The sequence below is a fragment of the Takifugu flavidus genome, chromosome 7, assembly GCF_003711565.1.
Source record: "Takifugu flavidus isolate HTHZ2018 chromosome 7, ASM371156v2, whole genome shotgun sequence".
NCBI lineage: Eukaryota > Metazoa > Chordata > Actinopteri > Tetraodontiformes > Tetraodontidae > Takifugu > Takifugu flavidus.
This window is the reverse complement of record NC_079526.1, coordinates 12444797-12471390: the sequence shown is the minus strand read 5'-3', so window position 1 is coordinate 12471390 and position 26594 is coordinate 12444797. Positions and strand designations below refer to the sequence as shown.

Here is a 26594-nt window from a genome sequence, read left to right as displayed (position 1 = left end):
TTCCAGCATTTCTGCACGATAGGCGGGTTTTAATGCGTCCGATCTGCATTTCAAGACCGACGTTTAAATGGCAGATCACGGCTACACGGGTTTGCAGCTTCTCAGTGAAAATAGAACAAAAACAGAGCTTAAAAAAAGATGAAAAGAACTAGCAAAGAGCAAAGAAGACAAACAGTCTGGCCAACATTTTTGTGCACGCATCATATGTGCCATTGTCTCCTTGACCCCCCGGGTCAGATCTTTGTCACGTCAGCTTCAAAAAGTCAGCTTGTATGGAGAAAAAAAAAGGGGCATGTGTGCACTTGAGGTCAGGCCCGCGCCCCTCGCCGGGGTCAGCCCTCGAGTCAGCCTTACAAATTCATAAGTGCATGACAGCTGCTCTCTGAAGGACGGGCCAGCGTCTTGTGATGCGTGACTCACGTTAGGCAAGTTAAGCTTCGGAATTCTGATCATTTCACTGGTAATTGCGGTCAAGAATGCGGTTCTGGCTGTACTTTTCATGTAGTTCAGCCCTTCAGGAGGAGACGAGAGCGGCCTCGATTTACCGCGATAGCTCCCATTGTTCTGCGCTGATATAAACAAAAGTATCTCCAGAATAAAGTCGACGCGCATGAAATCATCCAGGAAATCTAGGAGGCGGCCAAAACCGCTAACCAATCGGAAGCCTGATGATCTACAGCAGATCGAGGTAACATAAGGAGACATCAGCTGAGGAAAATAACTGTTAAAGCACAAAATATATAAAATACTACATAACATTAAAACTAGCTGCAGAGTACATTTGAGTCAGATGACGTCAGTGATTAGTTTGATTAAGCAATATTAAAAACGTCTCTTTCGTCGGCTACATGTCATAGAACCGTCTCCTCCCTCCGCCACTCCGAGGACTCCTCTGCAGGGTTGGCTGTCCCTTTCTGCTGCTGACTCTCCGTCATGGCCGCCACTTTCTGCTCCAGCCGCCACACCTGCTCCCGGTACTTCCTCCGAATCTGCCGGTAGGAACTCAAGGCCTTACTGGAAGAGAGACGCCCCAGCAGGATGAAATTACCGAGCTCTCCGGCAGCAGGTCTCGGATGTACACATGTGGAACTGGGACAGTTGGCAGGAGCGTGTGTGCCGGTTTCCACACTCTTCTCCGGATGTTTACCTGTGAGCTTGTGTGAGTCGAGCGATCTGCTCTGCGTTGTCCCTCCTGGGGGGGTTACTGTCGGACAGAGCCGAGTTCAGTGAGTCCTGGACCAAAGCCAACCTCTTCTTCAAGGCTTGTTCCCTGGAAACAGAGGATTGAAGTGGCTGAAACAGGCTAACACATCGTTAGCTTAGATGGACGTATGCTAAGAATAAATATGTTAGGATACAGCTGAGTCATATCTTTATTTAGCCACCATAGACTCTCTTAATATTCACTTTCTTCTGCGTGCCTTTACCTAATGATGGGTTTTTATTGCGCCACCTACAGCCTGGTTGAATAAATGAATGCTATTATCAATAACAAGTTAAAATCACAGAAATTCTTATGCTCATATAAAAATAGAATGCTAATAAACACGTTTAAATATTATTTAATCATTTAAGTGGCTCCAGGTGACGGCTGTAAGTCGGTAACTGCACTTTGTTCTCGTCTTGTATGTGTGTAAAGCATTAATTTAATCAACCGCCTGGTTGGTACAGTGGTCACTGCCCAACAAACATTTCACTGACCAAAACTGACATGAATAGTTACAATAAAAGATGATAGACCGACTGGTGTTAATGGAAAAAGGAACTTGGACTGGTTTTGCTGGGAGATATGGATAAATGGCCTGACTATATATTTTGTGTTCTGTGTGAACTTGTAACAGTTTGTCATGCATGGAGGTAAAATCAACCCCGGCAGGGGTAAGACATCTGTTTGACCTTTGACCTCAGAGACGGGGGGGGTCTCACCTCTGCAGAAAGGCCTGCAGTTCTTTCAGAATGGGTCTGGCTCCCGCGACGTCCCCGTCACTCCCCAGTTTCTCACAAAGCCTCTGCAGAAACGATCAAGGTTTAAGAGGGTTAACGGACAAAACCCCGTTTAAGGCGCTCGTGCGCGGCGACGCCCGGCGGGGCAGCGGTCGCTCCTGAAAGCGACCTTTTGTCATTGGACGATGACAGCGGCGCTCCGCTGGATGAATCTGTGCTGCTGCAGCGGCAGGACAGGCCAGCGGGAGACCTTGTAGAACTAAAATATCCTCCTTATCCTGGAGGGATTCTGCTTTGATAGAAACATGATTTCCCATGTGGGACAGCCAGAGATGAGTCGGCTCTGCCACAGTAGACCAAAGTCTTGCTCCCTGTCGTCGCTTTCACCTTGAAAACTCCAGGAGTCCATCGTACCTGTTGTTCACTCTTGCAGTCCTGCAGCTCCTCTCTGAGGCTTTCTGGTACAAGTGTTCCCTTCGCCTCCTGGGCCTTGTGGGCCATTAAAGTCCACTCCAGACACCTCAGCTCCTTCTCCTTGATGCGGACTAAAGCTCTCAGGTCAGACATCTCATCCTGAATTATGAATTAACACAGCATCAACGCGGATGTTAAGTGATTTCCAGGATTTATTAGCTCGTACCCTGACAGCGACGAGCTCGTAGAAGAGCGAAGCTTTCTCCTTCTTTGCATCGGCCACCCTGGCTCTCGCACCCGCCTGCTGACCAGTTCTCAGCCCGATTTCTGCCTCGGTCCCTGGACTTGGTTTGGGCAGACAGATGGCCGCCCGGTCCCTCTTCAGGAGCTCTATTCTCTGACGGAGCGTGGCCTCTCGCTCCAAGGGCTCAGGTGTGCTGCAGGATCGAATGAGTACAGAAGTGTTGGGCTCGTACCAGAGTGCCTAACGATGTCTAACTGGAATGTCACCTGTGCCCCATGCGACCCCTTCTTTCAGCCTCCTCGGTAACTCCTGCTGTCGAGAAGGAGGTGGACATCTCCTCAGTTTCCATCCTCCCCAGAGGACTCGCTGAGCTGTCGTGCTGCTGCATGTCACCGTCGGCCTCTGACAGCAAGAGCAATAACCACACTTACATACTAACCATACCACTCTCTCTCAGATGTTACGTATAAATACTGTACAATGGAGCAGAAAACAGTCTTTTCCTCTAAGATGAGCACTAATACTTCACTGAGGACTTGGTTAATACTTGTACACAGGATTCACACCTGCCGAGTGTGTGTGCAGAGGGGTGCTTCGCTGTTTCTGGGCGTCGCACAGTGACAGCAGCTCGCTGTAGGTCTCCTCACACTCCAGACTGCCAAACATAAAGACAAAACCCTGGTTTACATCTCAAAATTCAACCGGTCAGACTGCTGATGGGGCATTAGTGTGCAAACGGGTCGCACGTGTGTGTGTGTGTGTGTGTGTGTGTGTGTGTGTGTGTGTGTGTGTGTGTGTGGGGCACCAGTAGCGGAGAGCCGTCTGCAGGGCCGAGCAGTCAGCTTGGAGTCTTCTCACTGTGACGCTGATCTGTTCCGACTCGACTCTCCTTCGCTCCAGAGCTGCAGTCAGCCTTTCGTTTTTGGACTTCAGTCTTTCGATGTACCTGAAACAACGTCGTTATAGTTTCTCCATTTTATTGAATATTCCCCAATAATATTGAGCTTCGTCAACCCGTTGAGCGAATCAAATATAAACTTGCACTGATGTCATTACATGTCACAGTTAGTATTCGTGATTATTTTTATCCAGGTTTATTTATCTCCTGGAATAAAGAAGCAACCAAGGATGGAAATTTATTTTTTCAAGGTAATTTGTGCACAGTTTTATGACGGTTTTAACTGGCTAAATGTTACTGTACACTTGGGTTATATTGACAAACTTGACTAATGTAATTCCAGTATTTGACGGCCAGCTCCTCAGACTCACCGGTTTAGTCGCTCTGTCTCACAGTCCAGGCTGATCGGAGGGCTGCAGGAGTTACCTGAACCCAGAGAGGAGCTGTCCCCACCCGGGGATACAGGTGCCTCTGACCTGGATGTTCTCCGGTGCAGGAGAGGAGATCCAGGGAAAGGAGGAGAGGCCCAGTCTGGACTGAGAGCTCCAGACCGGTAAGACGGAGATCGACGGCCTGACCTCCAGGCTTTGTGGTACCCAACAACCTGGAAAGCAATCGTATTAAATTCTGTCCTCTTAAAATGTGGTGATGTCTTACAGAGTTCTCCACACCTTGTTTTTCTCCTCCTCCTTCAGACCGATGTTCTGCGATCTCTCAAGCTCCTCCTGAGAATCACATGTCTCCAGGTCCAAAATGTCCTCCTGATAGAGGTCCGTTGACAGCCCAGAGGGGCATGAAATGCCAAACTCTCTCTCCATGTCCTCCAATAGCTGCAACCCACGATCCAGAATTATCAGAATGACAACCTGAGTCTTAAGATCTGACGTCTATACAATGCAACTATCCTATTACAATAGCTGAAACTCATTTCCACCCTCTCCTATGAAAATGTTAGTTTCAAAAGCAGCTGAAAGTTGTAACAGTGTAGGAGGAGTCGATCTGTCACAGTGCACCATTTTGACATTTGCAGTCATAATAGATGAAAGAAATGAAAGGATTGTGAGAATTTGGTCCGTTTTAATACCTGTGTAGCCTTGGTCCAGCTCTCCTCAGCTGCCTTCAGCTGTTGTTGGTGCTTACGCCTGTCAGATGCTGTGATCGGAGCGGCCCAGGACCTCTTAGAGCTGATGGAGTCCTCCACGGAAGCCAACACCTCCTGCAGTTTGGACCACACCACACCTCCCCCTGGTGGCAGAAAACGTAACTGCACTGAAGGTGGATTTTAAGTGAACACGGGCTGGTTTTCCACTGTTTTCCAGGCTTATATTTTAAGATCATATTAGTGTCTTTTAGTATTGGAAATAAGACTCTAAAGTCCGTTTTACTCAACCTCGGCTGCTCAGTGGAGGCTTAGAGGTAATTGCAGAAGAGGTGTTTATTTCTGGGATGCTCCTGGCCACCCTGTGGGACAGCAAGTCTGGAACCAGGGGCTTGGGTGATCCTGGTGATCTCAGATCTGCAACTTCACTTGGTAATAGAAAATAATAACAGAAAATAGGTGTTTTAAAAGTTGTGTTTTTTAAGCAACTTAGCTCAGCAATAACATAAAAATATGAGTCCATTTAAATCTTGACTTTGCCTCTCTCGTATTACCTCGGGGGCTTCAATGAGCCCATTTTCTTGTTGAGTTCGGCAATGATTCTGAGCAGCGTGCCCATTTCAGCCTCACACTGTGCCAGCTCTGCTGGCGAAGGGCTGAGGTTTCCTGTGGGGTCAGATCCCTCCGTGTCAAAGGGCATTTGTTCGACTGCTGTGATTGCCTCCCTGTCAAACCTCGACCCAGCGTCCAGACTGTCACATCTCACCAGCCGGAAATCCTGCAGAAATATGACGCAGTTTTTAGATGGCATAAAAGGGTCAGAGTGACTTGACTCAAAAACATATAAACATACAGTATGTAGGCCTATTCTTAATTACAAATCTGTTAACAAGTTCTCATAATCAAAAAATAGATTCTTGAACTAGCACTGTTATTTAGCAGCTATTGTAGTGGTGAAGGAAAAGGAGGAAACTAAAACATCCTGCGATCAAACTTCCTGTCCGGTAAATATTTTCTTTTGTTGTGTACAAAGACTGTTGGGTAAAACTGTTGGGTATTATATGGAATTATAAAAATAAAATATTATACTTTATTATATTATACTAACTGGAATGTTACTGTGTGTGGTGTTAGTTTTAAAGAGAGTTTTAAATGTTTATAATAGTGGAAAGGACCCTCTCCGTGTGTTGTAGTGCTCAAAATTATAAGTAGCATAAGACTTTCAAGGAAAACATTAAAACGTTGTCAACTTACCTCCATACTTCTTGACCTTGGTCGTCTACAGTAAGGATTTGCTTCCAAAAGCTGCTATTCACCGGCTAAATACCTGACCGAAAAATGAATAGCTTTTTCTTCAGTGTGTTCTGTTTCGATATTTTCCAATAATAGGTCACTGGTGCAGGCTGCTGTGCAAATAGATGCCCAACAGTGTTTCACGCGTTGAATGAAGTAAGTGGAAAACACTCAGAAAGTCATCCCCACCCATTGCCTGTCACTGTGTCCTTTCCTGTTTTGGTCACACTTAGCTTCCTTTTTAAAGGGAGGCAATGATAGCTGCTAGCCTCTCTGCAAAACATAGAATATGATTTGATACGTGACAACACTAACGTACAACTGCATGTGTAGTAATAATACAAAAAAGTAAAAATAAAAATAATAATTCCATTAGTTAGACTAAAGCAAGTGCATATTTGATTATAACATTAAAAATTTAAGACAACACTAAAAACACAAATGTGCAGATAACCGAAATACTAAATGTGAACTTATCGCGCATTGATTTTAATGCTACTAAAAACAATTCGATAGTACTTCATTACCCACAATGCAGCGGTACTTCCTGAATTACGTGCTTCCGGTGAGGAAGTTGTTCGGTTAGACTACTAAATGCTACAGCTACCTCATCGCTGAAATACTTGGCAAATGTAAATGAATTTCGCATCAGTCGCATTTTAGAAGTTCAGCAGTAGTCGGTCATGTAAGTCATTTTGCATGTATAACCATAGGACATTTTACAGGTATCGACTTGTCTACAGTGCTCTAATTTCTCTGGAAGCTAGCTAATGCTAACGCTGTGGCCAAACGTCAACAGCCTGTGTTAGCAGCAACAATGAATGCTGCAAAGCGTGAAAAGCAGTGAACAGATCTCGGGGCTGTCGTCCATTTCATTTGTTTATTTTTTAATAACACAAATTAAACACAGTTTAAATATGTTTTACATATCGAATGTCGTCATGTGTGAAAAAACTGAGCACTCAAACGTTGGTATTATTTTCTTAGCACCCTGTGGATCCATGGAGACGCCAGAACCAGGTCCAGCAGATGGAGAGGAACATCTGGTGGAGCTGCGTCCTCGGACACGTTCCAACCCGGAGGGAGCTGAGGACCGTCGCAACAGCACCGGCAGCCTTGGTGGAAACACGAATCCAAACATATCCCAGTCGGCTGTGGGCAATCGTGTCGAGGGGGAAGGTGAAGCTTCGACCAGTGACAGTACTCCCAGTTCCACCACCTCAACAGTGTCCGCTGCTGCAGCCCAGTCCGCAGCACCTTCTGTGGTGGTGACCGCTGCAGCTGCAGCCGGCCCCACGGTGCCTCTGTCCGCTGCTGCAGCCGCAACCAAAGACCGATCAAAGCCCACGCAGCAGCAGCCCACACTGCCCACCCCGGTGCCTCCCCAGACAGAGTACCAGCTCAGAGTCCCTCGCGTCAACTGTCCAGAGAAAGTGGTCAGTGTGCTTTGCCATATGTCCTCTAAAATTTAAGACATTCTTTTCCTACATTTTTTTTTTAATTCTGTGGTGTTGGCAGATCATCTGTTTGGACCTCTCTGACGAGATGTCTTTGCCAAAGTTGGAGTCCTTCAATGGGTGAGCTTTACAAAAGAAAATCAGCTGATGCATTTTTAGCATTTTGCGCTAACTTGGTTGTACGTTTAGGTCTAAAACGAATGCCCTCAACATATGCCAGAAGATGATTGAGATGTTTGTCAGAACCAAACACAAGATTGACAAGCGCCACGAGTTTGCCCTGGTTGTTGTGAACGACGATGCACTTTGGGTGAGTAGAGGAGCATCTCAACCAACCTGTGCACGCTCTCCTCTCATCTCAAGTATGTATGCGTGTGTCTCAGTTATCAGGCTTCACCTCTGACCCCAGGGAGCTGTGCAGCTGCCTCTATGACCTCGAGACCAATGTGTGTGAATCTTTCAGTATCCTTTGAGTCTCCTTCACATCTAAAGCAGATGCACATCATACATGGGGATTTCTTTGTTCGATTTGAGCCTTAACCGTCCTCTCTAGACCTGGAAGATCTTCTGAATGTAATGTAAGTCCTGTCTTACTGTAATCGCTGCTACACTCATAATATTGTTGACTGAATTATGTCGCTCTGTTGTCTGTAGCCGTCAGAAGATCGAGCTGCCGTTGATGGAGAACGTTCAGACCATCCCTCCCCCATATGTGGTGCGGACCGTGCTCATCTATAGCCGTCACGCGGGACAGCTTCAGTTCAACCCCTCAGAGGTGTTGAGTGTAAGTTAAGAAAACTGCTGGCGTGTAAATTTGACATTTTACTACGCTTCTAGTTTCTCACCAAAGCTCTGAAACCGTTCTGCGTTTGTGCCACAGAAGATGCTGCAGTCTCCCTACTTTTTCTTCGACGTTGTCTACTTACACAACGGTGTGGAGGAGCAGGGGGACGAAGCCAGCTGGAGGGTGAGAGAAGCAGCTGAAGGGTCGCGTAGGAGTTTGGATGGATGTTTTAGTTTTATGTCAATTATTGCTTTATCTTTGTTGCAAAAACCCATGTTTTTATTGGCAGTCATACTTATGTCCAAGCATGGACTACAAAAACACTGTCTATTTTACATATATTGTATTGTTGGCATCTTAATGCTAATACTTATGTTAAAAATATATTACTGCTGTAACTCTGGGACCTTCCATGTCTGTGGGTCTAATAAGAGATTTATAACGTAAATTATATATTTGTTGGCTCAGGATTTTAACTTTCTCTAAAATGTACTTTCAGAAAAATATGATTTTAAAGTTAGAGTCATGACTAATTTTATAAGAATAATTAGCAAAACTAAATTTTAATTTCGATTCAACTACTATTTTTTGTTGTAAAAATATTTTATGTGGTAAAAATATTTTGGAAAATCCCTTTTCGACCACAAGAGGGCGGTGTTACACCTGTATCCGTCACCGGTAATGAAATTTAAATGTCCTATTTCTTACTGAAATTTAGGGGACCGAATCATTGCTTTTAATCTAATTTAAATATGGAAACGTGCGATCGAGGAATAATCTGCATCAGTAAAGGGTTTCAGTTCTCTGATTTGTCTTCTCTCTCCAGGAAAACTACTTCTCTTTCTGCAACCTTGACTCTAAGGGAATGTGCTATCGCTTTGAAGTTTCCATGAGCGGACCCGCTATCGAGCTGCACAACTGCATGGCCAAACTTTTGGCTCACCCTTTACAGAGACCTTTCCAGAGCCATGCGTCGTACAGCCTGTTGGAAGGAGAAGACCCACAGGACATCGAGGCAACTGTCTGAAGCTGGCTTCTCCACAAATTGCTGCACAGCAATAATTTTATAAGACTGTTCGGGTCGAGCTGCTGTAAATTCAGTTCCATAAAGCAATCATTAAATATTCTAAGGTGAAAAATGATGGAATGGTTTTGTTGTAAATCTACTGGGGAAGGGCTGGGCTTCGTTAAAGGATCTCTCAATGCTTTTTTTCTTCTTTCTAATTTCTGTCTGTGTTTCCGAGTGAAAGCAAGTCAATACTCTCCCATTTGTCTGTTTTTGAAATGTGTTTTTTATATTTTAAACTGTTGTTTTCAATCATTTTCCATTCTTATGTCACACAGATGAATGTACATAAATGTAGAACTTTTGAGACATTTCTCTGTAGCACCGGTTGATTGAAAGATTGTGGAAGAGAAACGCGCCCCTTGAACCGCCAGTGTAGCTGCTCTTTCAACACTGGACAGACGAGCTTTTTGAAAATATCCCCTTGTATTAAAGGCTTAAGTCCAAGTCTCTTGCGGTTGTTTTGGCATTTTTACCAGCAGGTGGCGGAAAATCCCCGTTTTATCAGCAAGAGGCTATTAAATAATGTAAAATGTCACTTTTACTGTGTGTAACTCGATTAAAAAGAGTTTGAGTTCATCAGTGTGAAACAAAACCACGTACTTAAATTCAGACATTTGATCAATGACCTCAACTTAATTGCTCAAAAACCTCCCTCAGTTATTAATGGACGTAATGATTTAAAATGTCCTGACTTGAAATATAGGAAACCATCCAAAAATATAGGAAAGAACCTTAGTAAATTAAACGAAAGCCTTAATTGTGGTTATGTGATACCGGTTTTAGCTGCACTCAAGACCTTTTTAAGGCCACAGCAACAATAATTTGACGTCTTAAAGATTTATTCTCATCGTCATTACCGCGCAACATTTCTGCTCGGTCTTTTTTGATGGGTTTGAATCCCATAATTATTCATATCTGTGCGGCCGCAGCTCTCTCATCTAGTCAGGCAGACACATGTTATCAATATTACTGCGGCGGTGCAGATGGATAGCTTCTAATCGCCCTGAAAGTGTCTGCTCTATTATCTTAAGAGAGTTTTTTATCTCAGTTTTCAACCTTTTGGTTTCCTGTTTTTGTCCCGGACTTGATGCACTGCCTGTCCGGACTCTGGACCGCTGCGGTTCTATCCCTCGAACATAACCTTCATAAATTACTCCTCATTTTCCGGTGAGGACAGGTTGTCAGGGAGACAATGGGGGGCAGGAAAGCCCCAGGCTCAGAGGACCTTTCCCCTTTCACGCGCACTTCCCCGGGAGAGCCAGCGGGCTCTGACGTCATCGCCGCGGATGAGTGCGGGGGCTGGGGCGGGATCCAGCGTGCGTGTACCGTTGTTGTTCCCTCATCCCTGAAGAATGACAGCTCCCCATTGTTTGCACTCCTTCACTCCTCCACTGCAGCGGCTCCTGGAAAAAGGATACGCTGGAATCTTTTCTGTGGTTATTGTATTTTTGTCCGCTAAATCCCCCCACACACACGCACGCACGCCACCGCCGACCCCCCCACCTGAGGGGTAACTTTACTGCGACCCGTGAGACACAAAAACGCACACAAAAAAACAGTTCCAGGTAAAGGAAAGGAATGTTCTGTCCACCATCTTTGCCACGTTGGCTTGAATCATTTACCTACAGGACCAAATTTATGGTTTTATTCATATACTTGAATATTCAATTATATATCTAGAAAGGGCTTTTTCAAGTGTTAACATTCATCACAGTGCAGATGTGCTCATACAGAAGAGTTTACATCACTGCTACCTGGGCAGCACACGGCATCAGTCCTGGCTCAGGGTCCAGGATCTAGATTCTGGCTCCTGGACTGATTTGATCTGGATCCCATCTCTGGGTCTCTTTGTGTGTGTAAGTCCACATTGGTATTGTTGGGGTCTATTCCAGCCTCCAGCACAACAGCTGGAAACACCAGCACACAGAACACGAGGGGATAGATGGACCTTTGGATTCTTGGTCAAAATGAGGACTTGACCTCATCAGATGATGTCCAGGAACCACAGGATGAACATGATGGAGTGATGAAGCAGCGGTGACAGAAGGTTTTGTGTTCTTATAAGGCTGTGCCTGATTAACGTAATTTACCTACCAGCATACGTTCAGTTAAATGTGCAGAAATGATAGAAATGAGCTTCTCCACACGCCTGCAGTGGGTGTTTAAACGTTGAGTTTAGACCTTTTTTGTTGGGGTCTGAGGTGCAGTAGAAGGTTGTAACTGTGACTCAGGTCAGTGAGGGTGGAGGTGAGGGCAGGGCTAGAGTGGGCTGGAACTGCAGCTTTTATAAACACACACACACTCTCACACTCCCCACTCTCCTTGTTTACATCCAGCTGTGGGATATCTGCCCGCATCCACGTCTCGCCTCTGATTTTTGTTGTTTTTGTCGAGCTTCTGTCGTCGGGACGTCTCTTGGATTTTAGTTCCATCGGACCCTTCCACCCTCCAGCTGCCACCGTCTCCCCTCCGACAGCCATGTACAACTCCAGCTACTCCCAGACCAAGTTTGGCTACGAGGCGAAGCAGCCTCTGCACGGATCCAGAGGGAAGAGCTGTGGCTACTACATGAGGATCATCTTCTTCTTCTCCTCTCTGATCCAGTCGCTCATCATCATCAGCCTGGTGCTCTTCCTCATCTACGGACAGCCGGAACAATCCGCCGAGGAGAAGAGAGTCAAGGTGGGTGTGAAGGCTGCCCCTCGAGGGTCTGAGCGCCCCGCTCAGCTCTGAGTAAAAACGCCAATGTGATGTGGTTTTTTTAAGGAGCTGGAGGTGGGCTTCAACAAGCTGAGCGACAACAACATCCAGCTCAGGAAGGAGAAGAGCGAGCTGGGAGCGCAGCTGGGCGCTCGCACGGCGGAGAAGGCCGCCGTGGAGAAGGAGCTGGAGAAGATGAAGTCGGACTTCAACGTCACCGAGGTTGGGCTCAAGCAGAGAATCGTGAGTACCCCGATGTTTCAGCCCAGCTTCAGAATTCTCTGCCCGCTGGCCGTCCAGCCTCATCGGGTGGTGCGGGACGTAACCCGCTTCTTCATTTGCAGGAGACCTGCGAGAAAAGGAACGCCGTCTTTATGACGCGTCGCCCCTCTTCCCCGATAATGCAGCCTCTTCTAATCCCCAACAGTACGTAGTCGCTCAATTTCTGCCCAAAGGTCAAAACTCTGCCGTTATTTAAATTCTGGATTCTGACTTTAAGTGCCGAGCTTTTCTCCCCACGGTCCAGGTGAGGTGAAGACCCTGCAGAGCCTCAACGACCAGCAGAAAGCCATGATCGGCCTCATCGAGGCAAACTTCACCAGAACCGTTTTGTACATGACACAGGAGAGGGACATCGCCATCCGGGACAGAGACAAGCACCACCAGGAGGCCATCATCCTCCGGAGGGAAAACACCATGCTGCAGGAGCAGCTCACCTCCTACACCAGGTACCCTCTGTCCGTCCATCCTTCCCTCCGACCGTCCGTTCGTCCGTGTGTAATCTGGAAACTTTTTTTTTTTTAAATCCAGGAAGTGCAAAGAGGACTTTGCTCATTCCCTGGACGGGATCAAAACGGTGACCCGGGATTTCCTGAACAGGATCAATAACTTGTTTCCCCATTCGATGACCTTTCACCTCACCTGCGACAGCCAGAGGGAGCAATTGGAGAAGATTCGGAGCAGCTGCACCAATCTGTCCAAAGATGTGGAAAATAAGTTCCAGGTGTATTTGGACAAAGTGGGCGACAAGGTGGGTGCAGACTGGTTCCCCTCTACTTTTAATCTAAAGAGTCAATCCACGTGAGGCAGGTAATTATTTGAAGAGATTCTGTCCTCGTCGGGTCTGAACCCAACACAAAACACATCTCATGTTTTACGTCTGAACTCTGAGATGCGGCACGCTGAGGGTGAAGTAGTGGAAAATTCTACGATGAGCAGATCACGTTTGGAATGTGTAATCCTCCGTAAACGTGATGGAATATTCCAAAGAACTGGAAAGGAAACCAGTTTCTCCCTTGAGAGGAAGAGCTGCTCTTCTGCTCCAGCCATGCGGCTGAAGAGGCGGGTGTCCTCTGAGGGTCAAAGGGTTAACGTCATTGTCCGCCGCCTGGGTGACTCACGCTCACTATGTCATTGTCAACAAGAGGAAAACGTCCACTAACAAACACTCACTCTGACAGACAGGTGGTTGAGACAATCAGGTCCAATCTAACGGAACCATCTGGCGACGTTTACTCATTCTTCAATGTGTCCTCTTCTCTCAGGTGGCGGAGATTCAAGCCGAGTCGAGTCGCCTGGAGGTGACGAACACGCATTTGACCTCTGACCTGGCGCTGTGTGAAAAGGCTGGCAAAGAAGCGGCTGCTGACGCAGCAAAGCAGCTTCAGCAGAAGCAGACGATCCATGACAACCAGGTAGGGACGGGGACGGCGGAGGAGGACCCTCTCCCGCCGCCCTCCTTCCAGAGTAACGTTCGTGTTTTCGTCCAGGTGGAGAGGCTGCTGCTCGAGCAGAACCGGCTGAGGGATGACAAGAAGCTGCTGGAAGAGCGTTTGGTCCTGAAAGAGAAGGAGCTCCAGCAGCAAATTGAGGCCAGTCAGATCAAGGTAGGGGACCCGGACGCCGGGCGTGTCGAAGAAAGCACTTCTGTGGCTTTAAATCAGATTTACACAGACTGCAGACAGAAATATGAGATTAGCGGCGACAGGAAAGACGGGCAGGAAAGGGAAGCAGATAAAACTGATAAAACTGGATTTGTGCTCTGCAGCAGAACGGGCTGACTCCACGAGCCCCCTCCAAGTGGCCCTCGAACGCAGCACCTGACCTCAGCAAAGTCCCAAAAGTAAATCTCACAAGCATGCTAACGCAGCAGATAGCTAGGACTGCTTCCAACGTTAAACTGATCTTTTATCCTCTTTTCCTGCCTAGGTGAGATGAAAAGAAGGAGCAGATCGAAGAGCGGAGTGAACTTTTATCTTTAAAGAATTTTATGAGGACCCCCTCCTGTACTGTATATACTCCTGATCCTTCCACACTACCTGTAAATACTCCGTTCATTAGCCTTGTTGTGCTAACCCTGTTTTGATCCACTCAACTATGTTTTTCCTCGTGTTTAGACGTTTGTTGTATAAAGCTCACATCCTGCAGCGTGTAAATATTCTTTTTTGTGCCATTCGCCGTGGAGGCCAAGCTTTATGGTGGAAATTAAAATTAAATTAACAAAAAAAGTGACTCCTTCCTGTTGTCAATGAAAGTATCTGACTTTTAAACAATATGTTCTGCTCTTAATTTAACGGGTGATCTCAGGTGACGCTGAGCCTCATCGGTCGCAGGCGGCGTTCCTCAGGGCTCCGTTTCAGGCTTCTATTTTGTCTGTAGTGAAGAGAATTGTGTCTGCTTTTTTGTATATGTTTCTGTGACAATTAGTTCAGAAGTTAGGGATAATATAATCATTAGCGTGTAATGAAGTGTAATGAAGATAAGTAGTCAGTTGACCCTCCCTTGACATGACTGTTGTTTAGATAATTGTAATCAGGGGAGACAGTCAGGCGGAAAGTGTTAAACACCCATCGCAAAACTGGACAGCATAGTTTAGTGTTGATAAGTTCCTCTGCGAGGAGAACGTGAACTTTGACCTGGCTATGTGGGAAACAACGGAGAACAAGGACTGTGCCAGCATCCAATGGAACTGGAAGGAGAAGACGAGGTCATCCAATCAGAAGACATCGGACTGGATTAGCATCAATAATTTGCCTATGAGCGTCTATAAAAGACTGGGTCAAGGCATAGTTAGGTTGTCAGACTTCATGTCCTGACAATTGACTTTTATTGTAGGGTTTTGAACTGGCCTGGAGCTCTGTAATATTTGAATCTTGAATTGATTCTATTTGCTAAATACATTTTGAAATTGGCATTTTTCTTCTTAAAGTCTTGATTCAGAGAACACGCGGATCAGCGGTGACACACTTGAGAATATTGCGATCCAACAGTGCGTATGTCAACCGTATATGATTGACAACTTGGTCAGTAATGAAAAAAGCAAACTACTTGATAATAAACTCGCCGTACATGGAAGCACTGAGGCTATTTGAGGAAACGATGAAGAACAAAAACATTTGCTATAATTTAACAGCAGGACAAGACTTTTGTCAAGAGTCCTGCCAGAAGCCCTTCACACCCAGCTCATTAGTCCTGCAGGCCAGAGGTCAACGCTTATGTTTGTGTGATGGATGGATGGATGGCAGTGTCATCAGATGTGGCCTCAGTGTAAAACAGCTTTATTCAGACCTTAAAGAGCTCCTCTGATGGTTTTACTGCATGTCCAGTGGAACAATAAACACGTAATAATGTATACGGCCCTCGTGTGCCCATATTATTGCCATTTTTATTGTCCATTCACAAGTTCCTTGTTGTAGCTTATTGTGAAATATTCGGTTTACTACTTCCTTTTTTGCTCCCGAGTAAATTGCTTCTCAAGACAATGACGCTTTTGAAGTTTTACGATTATTATGGATGTAGTTATTACTCTTTGTCAGGTCGCCCAACACGTGACTGGTTGGTTTGGAACGATTTTCGCAGCTGACTGGTTCTGAATTTTTTCCTGTTTTAGGAACAGAAGGTTCTCAGGAAGCCTGAGACAGTTCAGTTGGCAGCAGCTCGACTGAGACGTAACACAGTTTACAGTTTACAACGTGCGAGTTTGGTCTTTCTGTGAGCAGCCAGCCCGCACAGACCTGGAAGAAAAAAAAAGTCACACTGTCATTTGGATAAAACAAATATTTGAAATTCCTCCAGTTGTTGTATAAGATGGCGATGGATTCCCAGGCTTGGTGCACAGCAGGATGTGAGCGGAAGAGGTGAGCAAGTCTGCGTCTTGCGTGCAGGAAATCCTCTTTTGGACATCAAGTGTTTGTGATCCCGTGAACACGGCCAAACGGGTGCAGACCGATCATTAATTAACAGGAGCGGAAGGAGACGGACAGGCAGCTCGAGTGGGAGCACTTATCAGCGGCGTGATTGTGCCCTCGTCATCATGCCGACAAACATTTTTGCCCGAGTTTTCTTCCAGGGGATGAAGGGGTTCGACCACAGCATCGTGGTTGGAGGGTAGCGACAGATCTGGGAGGACGAATGAATTAATGTGGTTAAATTAAACTAGACTATGGAGCCCGGAGTGGTTTTCAGTCTTAACCAGAGACCAGATGTCCACGTTTCTCCTGTCATAGTTTTAATGTCTGTTAAACTCCAAATACTGCCTGGACACGCCCACGAATCAGACACTGTGGTCAACGTGCTGATGTGGAGCTTTTTACCCTGTAGATTTATGACGGAGACGCTGGAGGAAACTTAAAAATAGTCCATCCTTCGTACAACAATGTATGTACAAACTCTTCCAGTGTGAAAGGTTATTTAAGCGTTTCTGCCTGTGGGGTGGATGAACGTCACTGAGGCGACCTTTGACCTTCCCCGCTCTGTAGGGGGTTTTACCTGCACTGTAGGGACACCCCCTCTCCCAACATAAACCACTGTCAGGTCCTGTCCTCCAAATCAAACAAATTCAGGATCATTCAGATTATCAAACATAAACGGGATTAGTGAGATATTTTAGTCTGGCTTCACATCAGAGCCATTCAAAAGCAAAAGCATCTGATGCGGCGTAATTAACCAGGGAGACGTTGAAAGAGGAGAAAAACAGCTGACGGAGCAGCGAGGAAAGAGGAAAGGTCAGGCAACAGACAGACAGCTCTGCGCGCGTGCGGCGCGTTGAATGTCGTCATAGACAGCGAGAGAAGAAACCAGCGGGGGAAGAAGGGGTTAGGAGTTCAACGAGGAAACATAAATATTTGACAGAGGCCAGATTGACAGGCGAACAAAAGGCACATTAGGAATTGTTGCTTTCCCACAGAGCAGAGAGGAGTGCCGGGTCCTTTACATCTGCACTGGTTTATTCCTCATTAAGTAACATCACACATATTCATTAAATAGCTTTATTTTAATAAAGCGTTAAAGATTCACACTGTAATAGAAAATATTATTTTAAAAAAACAACCTCAAATATTTCTGTAATGGCTAAAGCTCACTTATAGAGCTTGTTAAACATAACGAGGGTAGAAATAAAGTGTGAGCGCCAGACTGGGGGGGCTGTTTTACGAGCATCTCTAGATGCTTCCTGAGTCATGAGCAGAGCACGAGTTCCCTGGCAACTGTTCCAGCAGGACAATGGTAATGAAGTGACAACCAGAATCAACATGGACGACCTGCTAGTCCTCATATGAACCTGGACGAGGACGTGACATCGCCCTTCCTCTAAAGCGGGCTGATTACGCGTACTTCATGTTCTCGCGGTTGCTCCTTTATTTTCCAATGCAGAAGTCTTTGAAGATAATGTCCAGGATCTCCTCCGCTCCGACCCGTCCAGTTATCCGGCCGAGGCTCGTGAGAGCCAGCCGGACGCCCTCGGCTGCCAGGGCCAGGTCGACGTCACGGTACCGCTGGTACTGAGCCAGGGCCGCGCAGCACTGCTGCAGATGGGCCCTGTGGCGCGCCTGGGTCAAACTTGGGGCACCAACCAGAGGGTCGGCACAACTAGAGGAAGTTTGAGAGAAAAATGACATCATCATTAAAGACAATGTAAAAAAAAAAAAAAATTAGTCATAAATGTCTTCAATTTGGGAATGTACGACTCTTGGAAGTTCTGGAACAAGCTTTGAACAACAATGACTCACAGATTTCTGACGCTGCTGTGCAACACTGTGAGGAAGTCCTGTAGGCCGTCATCAGTGTGACAGGAGATTAGACAAACCGGAGGGAGTCCAGAGACCCGTTCCAGCTCCCTGTCCAGGTTCTGCCTCTGAACCTGAGGCAACAGGTCAGTTTTATTCAGCACGAGGAGAACGCGGTCCACAGGAAACACTGTAGAAACAGGAGTGGAACAGAGGGGATGCTGTGAATACACTGATATCTTTGGGACAAACAGTTTGCTGTGACTAATGGCGATGAGACACAGATTAATGCATGATAAGGTTTGTCATACCTGTCTCAGGCTGCTCTTGGAGGGAGAGGACACTCTTCAGGTGGTGCTGGAGGAATTCTGCAGCCTCTGGTGCATCAGAGGGGAGCTGAGCACAGTCAACAACCACCAGAGTCAAATCTGCCTGCTCCAATCTGAAAAAGAATCAGATCCACATTAAGAGAGAGAGAGAAAGAAACAGCAAACACACCCAACTGGCATCAGTACAGGAAGTCTTCAGTACATTCATGAACTAAGGATCAGAGGAAAAAACCTGAATGTTCCTCTACACAACACAGCCAGCCTCATGCTGTACCTCAGCAGGACACCTCTGAGACCTCTGCAGCCACGGGCAAAAATTATGAGTAAAATGTGATTTATGTCGAATACGTACGTGCAAATGTAATTCACTATAAATGCTCTATACTCTGGTGCCCTTTAGTCCCACAGTGAGCCAGCAGCAGGAACGGATGCTTGTACTTACCATATCCTTCCTGTAGTGACCCAGGTCACGATCCTCTGACATGCTCCCTGCACAGAAACGGTCTCTGCCCAACACAAACTGCCCGCCCTTCCTATAGACTCACCGCGCCGCCCGAATAACTTAAACAAACAACAGAAGTGAACAGACTGTTTGTGCTGACAATTATTTTAGTCACGTCTTCGCCCGGGACCTGGAAGATGATGGAGTGAGTCCCCATAAACCTTCCACTCCGTCAAAATTTCAGTGGTTTCTACCAAGATCCCAAGAGCCTTTGGCCAGAAAATACTGATAATTAATGTAGATTTGTCTAAAAGCCTGTAGACTCTGATTGGGATGATCGATGTGCGCCCCACCCCCTGGATGTTTCTACAGAGCAACAATTGCTCCCATTCACCCATGATGTAAACAGTGGAAGCGTTTGTCAGCTAATGGCTGTATGTGCTCGTATCAACAGCACACATCTTGAATAATGTCCTATTGGAAAACTCTACAACCAAAGTGGCCTATTCATTATGCAACCTCCTGACTGTGTTTGTTCAAAGTATTTTTATCTGTGTCTGAGCACTAACATAAACTGTGAAGGTGAGGCAGACATTAGGAAAATATTAGACGTTATAGATGGGAAAACGGTGACTGATTTCTTCCTTTCTTTGTTTTCAGGCACATGTGCAGCCATTCCTATTCTAATTTGTTGGGTTTGTTAGTATGAAGGATTAGCAGTCACCGAAGCAGCTATACAACATGCAACCCTTGCATAAAATACACCGAACACCATTGTCAAACTCATACTTTTAAAGTTCTGAAAACCCAGAAGAAACATACAAAGAAAAATACAAATTATGATGTTCATATTGTGCCATAAAAAGATTCAATGGGGCGATTTACTATCTTAAGTACTAATTGTTTGTAATTAATCATGACTTTAGCATTGAGGGGCTGTACCTCCTGCCTCTGTAACACTTCATCTACTTTTATTGATGCTCACTTCAGTTTTGTACAGAGCAACATGATACTAACATGTTTAGAAGCATCAAATTAAGGTTTATGGTGTATTGTTATTAATTTGTATTTGTTCTATTAGCTGCCCAATCCTAGACAATTAACTAACAAACTGACATTTGACCTGTGCCTTATCTCTGTGTACCTTTCTCGAGCCCGGCGGACCCCCTCCCTCTCCACGAGGTCTGGGCTCTCTCTAAGGCCGGCTGTGTCACTCAGGAGGACCGGAAAGCCACCGATATCCAGCGCCGTCTCTACCACGTCCCTGGTTGTGCCCGCAATGGGAGACACGATGGCTGCAGGTCTCTGGCCTACATGTGGAAACCCGTTGTATTATTATTGTGCTTATTTTCAATGAAGTCCACAGGGATACGCCAGCACACAAGATAACAATGTCCGCTCCTGCTTACTCATTAACAAGGACTCTCTGTAAACTGAGGACAAGGGGAAATCTAATCAGATCATGAAACAATGACAGGATCTAATCATCAGTTTGATATGTCACCTATTATTCTAGCGAGAGCAGTGAGGAGGCCCTGCCAAGCCAGGTTCCAATTACTCATTTCAAGATAGTTAAGGAAAAAAATATTATAAACTCCTATTCTAACTGGAAAAAGGAAAGGAAATGTGATGCGACAGGGGGGCTCCAGGCAACGTTTACCAGTAGTTTGATAGCTCAGTTGCTAAAGATTTATACATATTAGATGCCCAGTGCTTCATTTACTTTACTTCTATTAGAGGTGTTTCTTTGTTTAAATTGCACAGATTTTAATCAGCACAGAAACTTGGAAAAAGTCAGTTTAATATTGATGTTTTCATGATGTGTGTGTGTGTTTACATACAGAGTGTGTTCAGCAGGCTACTTTTCCCTGCGTTGGTGGCTCCTGCGATGACCACCTGCACACCGCTGCGCAGTCGCTCCCCCCTCCTCTCATCCTTCAGGTGTTTCTCCACCTCTGCCTGCAGCTGATGCACAGATTCATCCACTGTGTGTGCGTGTTTTTGGAGGTGGGCACATGGACAGAGGAGAGACAGGACAGGACGTGACGAAGGTTAGACCTTCGCGTTCTTTCTTGACCTCTGTGCTTTGAAGAAAAAAGTCACCCGTCGCCTGGATGAAAAATGGGCCACAGACTGGACTCTTTTCCGTGCGTGACTACAGCGGAAACTTCCAATACAACATATCAACAATATGTCATTTTTTGTCTAAATAAAACTGAGACTTTGAAAGACTTGAAGACAATAATCCATCAGGCGGAGAGGAGTTGAGGTAAAGCATAACAAAGACTACAAATATAACATAAACGTACTGTATTCATGCCAGACTTTCTATTTTTGAAAGCGGGGCTATTATTACCTGCCACTTTGGGCCCAGATTCTGCGCCACACAAAGACAAAGAGCAGTTCCCAAGCTTTAATGTCAAGCCCACATGGCAGTGCCAGACAGCAGGCGACAGACTTGGGGAAGGGGGACAACACAAACACGTGAGTGGGGGTTCAGCGTGCACGCTGCGACTGGCAGCACTATTCCTGCAGGTAAACTTTGAAGGTAAGACGAACGGCCCCACTGTCCATCTGACCTTCTCTCTTCACTTCCTACAGGAAACAGTTTTTTGGGTAGTTTGATGTTATGGCCTTGTCCTTGCAGACAAACAAAAGTAAACAGTGGACGGTTGATCAAAGAACAGGAAAATCAGGTACTTTTCTCGCCTCTGAGCTGCCTCACTTTTAAAGCAGAGGGGATGAAGGTTGTATCATCTATGTTTGCCAGAGAACAAACACGCACACGTACCTCGGTGTAAGACGCCATCCTCGATGAGCTCGTCTTCGCTGAAGTCAATGAAGGCTTCGACATGAGCAAGATACTGAGGAACAGAGTGAAGAAAACCCTCAAACCAGTTCATGCACACGTCCCGTTACCATGACACCCACGAAGAAGCAGCTGCGGACGTGAAACACTGATATGTTCCTTCTTTTTCTCTGATTAAATCAACATTTGTGAACTGTTTGACAAAAAAAAGGTCAGGTGACTTCAACGCATTTTCATGATAATTTTTTGTACATATTGATATTAAATACACACACATATAAATACATACATACACTGCAATTTATCATGAATCTACTGTTGTTGTTTTTTTGATAATTCAAAAATGTAAAAAAAATTGACACTGTTTTCCTTTTGCTTGATTCTCAGTGCACGTGCGAGATCCAGGAAGCAGCTGTAGTTGCTGTTAAAGAGACTTTCCTGATAAACTGGGTAACGTTCTGTCATTAGCTGCAATTTCCTTCCTCATCGCCTCGCTCTCCAAAAATTTAAAGTTAACCAAAAAGCAAGGCATCAACTTAGGTTAAGATATTCCTCCGTGTTTCTGCATTAAAAATGATATAAGCTATTGTTAAATGCAGAAATACATCCTGAACCAGTAATTAATTTTCTTTTAAGAAGGTCAAGGGTTTTTCTGTTGAATAAAGAACAATCAACTCTTGTGCTTCTGTTCCATTCATCAATTCTTCAGTAATTTTGTTATATTAGTCCTTTAAACGGTCTTTCATAGTCATTTAATCGAACATTCTTAAGTATTGTTGAACACGACTGTGTGAAACCAGACTCCCTTATCTTAATACATTCACGGTAGCTGAGGTTTATTGTTTTTGCATTGTTTTTTCAGCGATGGCAGTTCGACCCCTGACACCGTACAGATGGCACCACGCGTAGAATTCTCAGAAACTTGTGTGCAAAACAACGATGCATTTAAATGCTTTCTGAAAACATCCTAGGGAAGATGGCATCAAGCATTTGAACAAAGTTTCTCACGGGAGATCTCCTGGACTGTGTGGTCTGATCAGTGGCCAAGACGGTGCACTAAATGAGGGGCTGGCTTACGTCCATGCAAGTGAAGTCGGTAAACTTTGACCTGCGGCTCTTTATTGCCTCAGAAAATCTCCAATGTCCTGAGATAAACACGTAAAAGACCTTCATACACGTGAAAAACTGAAAACAGCACCTTCAGTCCTCCAACTAAATACTGAGCTTTCACTTTATGCTTTCACTTTATCATAGTGGTGTTTTAACTAACCTTCTTCCTGACTACAATTTAAGGTAACCATCCACACATGGGATACAGATTATCTCTTTGATTCTCATCATTAAAGAGAAAACAAGCAAAGTGCACATGCAGGAAATCTGAAAACAGGAAGCGACATATTCCCATACATTATTCCACCGACAGCAATATTGTATTGTAAAAACAGCTGCAATACAAAAACAAAGTTCAGGTGGAACTACTGAGGGCTGACCTACAACACAGAGCCAGCCACACTTTTCCAGCAGGTTTCTGGGAAATGTCAAATGTGATCATGGACCAGGTGTCCCTGGGGAGAAATTCAGGAGTTTGTTTTTTTTCCTGCTGCCAAACTAACGCTGAGGTAGCCTGGCTCTGTCCACTGTGTGCTCTGTCATCTCCTCTCCTCCATTTTCCTTGCCTTTTAGCCATCACCCTACAGTTATAAAAACTACACAGAAAACTAATTCAGGGACAGAGAAGAGGGAGAAGTGTCATGGCTCCCCAGTAATGATGATTTAGGAGTATATCTGTACACACTTTGATATTGTATGTACAGTTGTCAGTGCTTGAGAGGGAACCCTGTTTACAGGTAGATTAACTCTTCAAGGTGCGTTTCTGCACCTTCGTTCATCATTGCCAGTAGTACCAGCATTCTTGATGGCATTAGTAGTTCACCTACTCTTTTGAGCTGATGGCTCCAGTTCTGGTAGAGACGTCCCAGCTCTCCTGACATCTGCCTGAGAGCCTGTCTCCTCTGAGCTTCTGTTTCGGCATGGATCAGATCTCCGAGCCCCTCCACCTGCAAACGTCAACATAAATATCGTCATACCTTGACATCATAAGCAAACACTGTGTTCTGTTTAGGAACAAGCAAAGATTCCCTTACTAAAACGTGTGTTATTACGCTCTAAATGGCATATCGTCATGTGAACAGATAGTATATAAAAGAGCTCAGTGTTAATAATTAAAGCTGAATTTGCAGCCACTGACAAAATAAAACCCACAAAATAGCCCTGCAGTGCACATCCTTCTTGAATTTCTAAGTTTCAATTGAAATTATAAATAATTACTGACTGTTTGCATTTCCTAAACCTGAAATCCATGTTAAATTTTGACCATCACTGTTGAAATGAATTCTATTCACAGGTCTGTGAGCCTTTTTCATGCTCCTCTTGAATACCTCTGTTAAACCCATTTTCCCCGCTTGGAAGGCTCTCCGCGTGAACTCCCCAGCTTCAGCGGGCCTCATGCCAGGCACACTTCCTGAGAAAAACACACAAACACAAACACAGAGCGCATGCAAACATAAAGACATGTATGAGGAGTGTGTGTGTGTGTGTGTGTGTGTGGGGGGGGGGTGCGCAGTGCCCACAACACACGTAGAAACAGAGGAAGATCAAATACAAGATCAATGTGTCACCCTGGGTTCACATGGAATGAAAACACACACGACTGTGCAGGTTAAAGGGGTGACATTTTCTTTGTTTTTACAGAAAAGTCTCATCAGCGGAAGACATCTGTAAAATAAAGGTTGTGAGCTTGACAGCAAAACAATATATTCTACATGTTTCTTTTCAACAGTGTCTCAATTTGTTTTAGTCTGCACATACAGGCAAATGTGAGCTGAAACATGAAACATTTCGTTAATGTTTCTTGCAGCACCACAGTCATTTTCCCACCCCGTCTATTCCCAAGTAGCAATAATGGTCCATTACGCAGAACTAGCCAACCATATCGGATGATACAACGCTGCCCTCTGGAGGGTCGGAGGCAGGAAAGCAGTCGAGGACCACATGACCCTCAGAGTAAAGCATACAAAGTTAGTACCTTAGTTTTTCTGGACGTTTACCGGTCCCATTACTGGGTTTGCTGATACGGGTTGATATTTTATTTTGCAGTACATGAAATTTTCAATTCTTGTTGTGCTCAGTTGCATGAACGTGTATGTAACGTGTATGTTTTACCTAGCGCCTGCAGCACAGCAGCAATGACAGCAGCACCGCCATGAATGTGGAACTCCACGCTGTCCTCTCCTGTGAAGCTGTGAGGACCTTAGGGCATGAATCCATAAGAGACAACAACATGAAGCACATCATAGACCATGCCTAACAATCAAATTACTATAAATAAAATAAAACATCTGACCTGGGAACCAGAAGACAAGTCCACGGTCCAGTATTTCCCTGGAGTTAGGGTCTGTAATGTTGCGTAATGAGGCGGTGCGGGGAGGAATGAGGCTTTGTGTGAGCCCAGCCAGACACCTCAGAGCTGTGGATGAAGCTGGTCCACTGGCTCGTATTACAGCCACCCCACACCTGCCCTGGCCAGAGGACAGGGCAAAGATGGTCCCAGCATCCGCCAGTCCCACTGGGAGGTCATGAGAGACAGATCTGCAGGGTGGTGTTACTATCCTGGTGAAATGATGCAAAGCTGGGTTTGACTTCTATCATGAATCAGTTTGTCCCTAAACTGATGGACAAATACAAGTATCATGTGAAAAGAATTATTAGTATTCAGTCCTAGACTTGGATACATTCCCAGAGGCCTTCATGGGTGTCTGATATTTCAGTTGCAATGTGGAATATTCAGAATCAGTAACAAACCTTTTACTGAGTGTATAAAGAGCAGGTGTCCGTATGCAACGAGAAATAAACGACAGTATCATTGTTGTCCGACAGCGACATTACTGGAAAAACAAAACTCAATGCACAGAACAGACATTGCAGAGAACACTGCTGCCACCACAGTGATGTCGCAGTAACTTTAGCTGTTAGCCGAGGTCGTTGTTAATAAGAGTCTGAAGCTTTCGCAAATACTGCTGGAGCTTCTTTGCCTCTTTTCCGTTTACATTTACCACGATGTTGGTGTCTTGCTTGTGATTGGTCAGATTTTGTCCAACACATGAAAAGTTCTGCGCTCACGTATCTAGAACCTGTCAATCAAATGTAGGTTCCACCCACTGTACGTTGTTAAAATATGTCCGTGTAGCAACTTTTGTCGGCGTTAATCTTTAGTCCCGTGTGCGTGAATGTGACTTGTGTGACAAAATTCTGTGTGACGATTGATCTGCTGTTAAAAAAAAAGAAAAGAAAAAAAAAAGACGAAATCCGGACACATGTCTTATCAGTATTTGAGTAGAGTATAGCAACAGATAATATTTATGTCCGCCAAGGTTATGTGAAAACGGCGTTTGTTTGACTTTGACCTAAATAACTCAAAAATGCATTAACAGATTTTGCTAAAGATTTCCAAGAAATGTTGATAATGGAACATTTTGATGTTTCAGATTGCGGAGAGACGGCATTCTCAGATTTTTTAAAAATTGATTAAAACAAACATCCTATTGTCATCTAACTGCCAAATCACAATGATAGGTTCAACTACAATAGACACATTTAACCAGGTAATTCATACTCCTAGTCCAGAGGGGTCCCCCCACCCCATGAATATATGAATACATTTGGCAAAATTAAAATGGTCTGAAGAGAGGAGAGCTGAGAACAAAGAGGAGAGCAACATATGTCGTTTCTCAGACCCTAAATTCGAAACTTAAATCAAGTTCAGTAGTCGGTGATTTCATTGTGACTAAGCAATCATTTAAGTGTTTTGACTAGTTATACTTTAAATATAAGTCCATTGTCGCTTCAACTGTACTTGGAGAATTACTATTTCTATACTTCCATCTAGTGGTAAAAGTGCACATTGCAAGAACTTAAACATGTCCTTGATCTCTCCGCCTATTAAGTTTATATTGGCTTCAGTTTTGTGCTTATAATTCTTTGGTTCAATCAATTTGCAAGAATGCACAAAAATACTATCAAACACAATGTTGCAACTGTGTGTTTGTGCACG

General features: G+C 45.0%; 4 protein-coding genes across 4 annotated transcripts; 2 read left to right on the top strand and 2 right to left on the bottom strand.

The window, feature by feature from the left end:
* On the bottom strand, positions 1 to 6114 carry ushbp1 (Usher syndrome 1C binding protein 1). Its single transcript, XM_057039399.1, has 14 exons — positions 5854 to 6114; positions 5154 to 5377; positions 4891 to 5027; positions 4585 to 4745; positions 4172 to 4330; positions 3872 to 4104; positions 3408 to 3548; positions 3169 to 3257; positions 2869 to 3004; positions 2585 to 2795; positions 2359 to 2517; positions 1927 to 2009; positions 1148 to 1270; positions 1 to 1014 (listed from the first exon to the last, which is right to left on the bottom strand). The coding sequence occupies exons 1-14, from the start codon at positions 5857 to 5859 to the stop codon at positions 852 to 854; spliced, it is 2025 nt and encodes a 674-aa protein (XP_056895379.1). The 5' UTR covers positions 5860 to 6114; the 3' UTR covers positions 1 to 851.
* Positions 6115 to 6418: 304 nt separating this feature from the next.
* babam1 (BRISC and BRCA1 A complex member 1) lies at positions 6419 to 9646 on the top strand. Its single transcript, XM_057039402.1, has 9 exons — positions 6419 to 6577; positions 6880 to 7328; positions 7411 to 7469; positions 7539 to 7659; positions 7733 to 7811; positions 7903 to 7927; positions 8004 to 8133; positions 8230 to 8316; positions 8960 to 9646. Exons 2-9 carry the CDS (start codon positions 6894 to 6896, stop codon positions 9158 to 9160), a joined length of 1137 nt encoding a protein of 378 aa, XP_056895382.1. The 5' UTR covers positions 6419 to 6577; positions 6880 to 6893; the 3' UTR covers positions 9161 to 9646.
* Positions 9647 to 11506: 1860 nt separating this feature from the next.
* Positions 11507 to 14413, top strand: plvapb (plasmalemma vesicle associated protein b). The gene is made up of 9 exons (XM_057039401.1): positions 11507 to 11884; positions 11969 to 12145; positions 12247 to 12328; positions 12429 to 12630; positions 12713 to 12932; positions 13447 to 13596; positions 13672 to 13788; positions 13950 to 14024; positions 14111 to 14413. Exons 1-9 carry the CDS (start codon positions 11681 to 11683, stop codon positions 14117 to 14119), a joined length of 1236 nt encoding a protein of 411 aa, XP_056895381.1. The 5' UTR covers positions 11507 to 11680; the 3' UTR covers positions 14120 to 14413.
* Positions 14414 to 17155: 2742 nt separating this feature from the next.
* gtpbp3 (GTP binding protein 3, mitochondrial) lies at positions 17156 to 25645 on the bottom strand. Its single transcript, XM_057039400.1, has 11 exons — positions 25346 to 25645; positions 24888 to 25153; positions 24707 to 24793; positions 23923 to 24005; positions 23422 to 23541; positions 21467 to 21539; positions 20517 to 20660; positions 19820 to 19985; positions 18216 to 18346; positions 17908 to 18094; positions 17156 to 17767 (listed from the first exon to the last, which is right to left on the bottom strand). Exons 1-11 carry the CDS (start codon positions 25405 to 25407, stop codon positions 17536 to 17538), a joined length of 1551 nt encoding a protein of 516 aa, XP_056895380.1. The 5' UTR covers positions 25408 to 25645; the 3' UTR covers positions 17156 to 17535.
* Between the last annotated feature and the right edge of the window lie 949 nt (positions 25646 to 26594).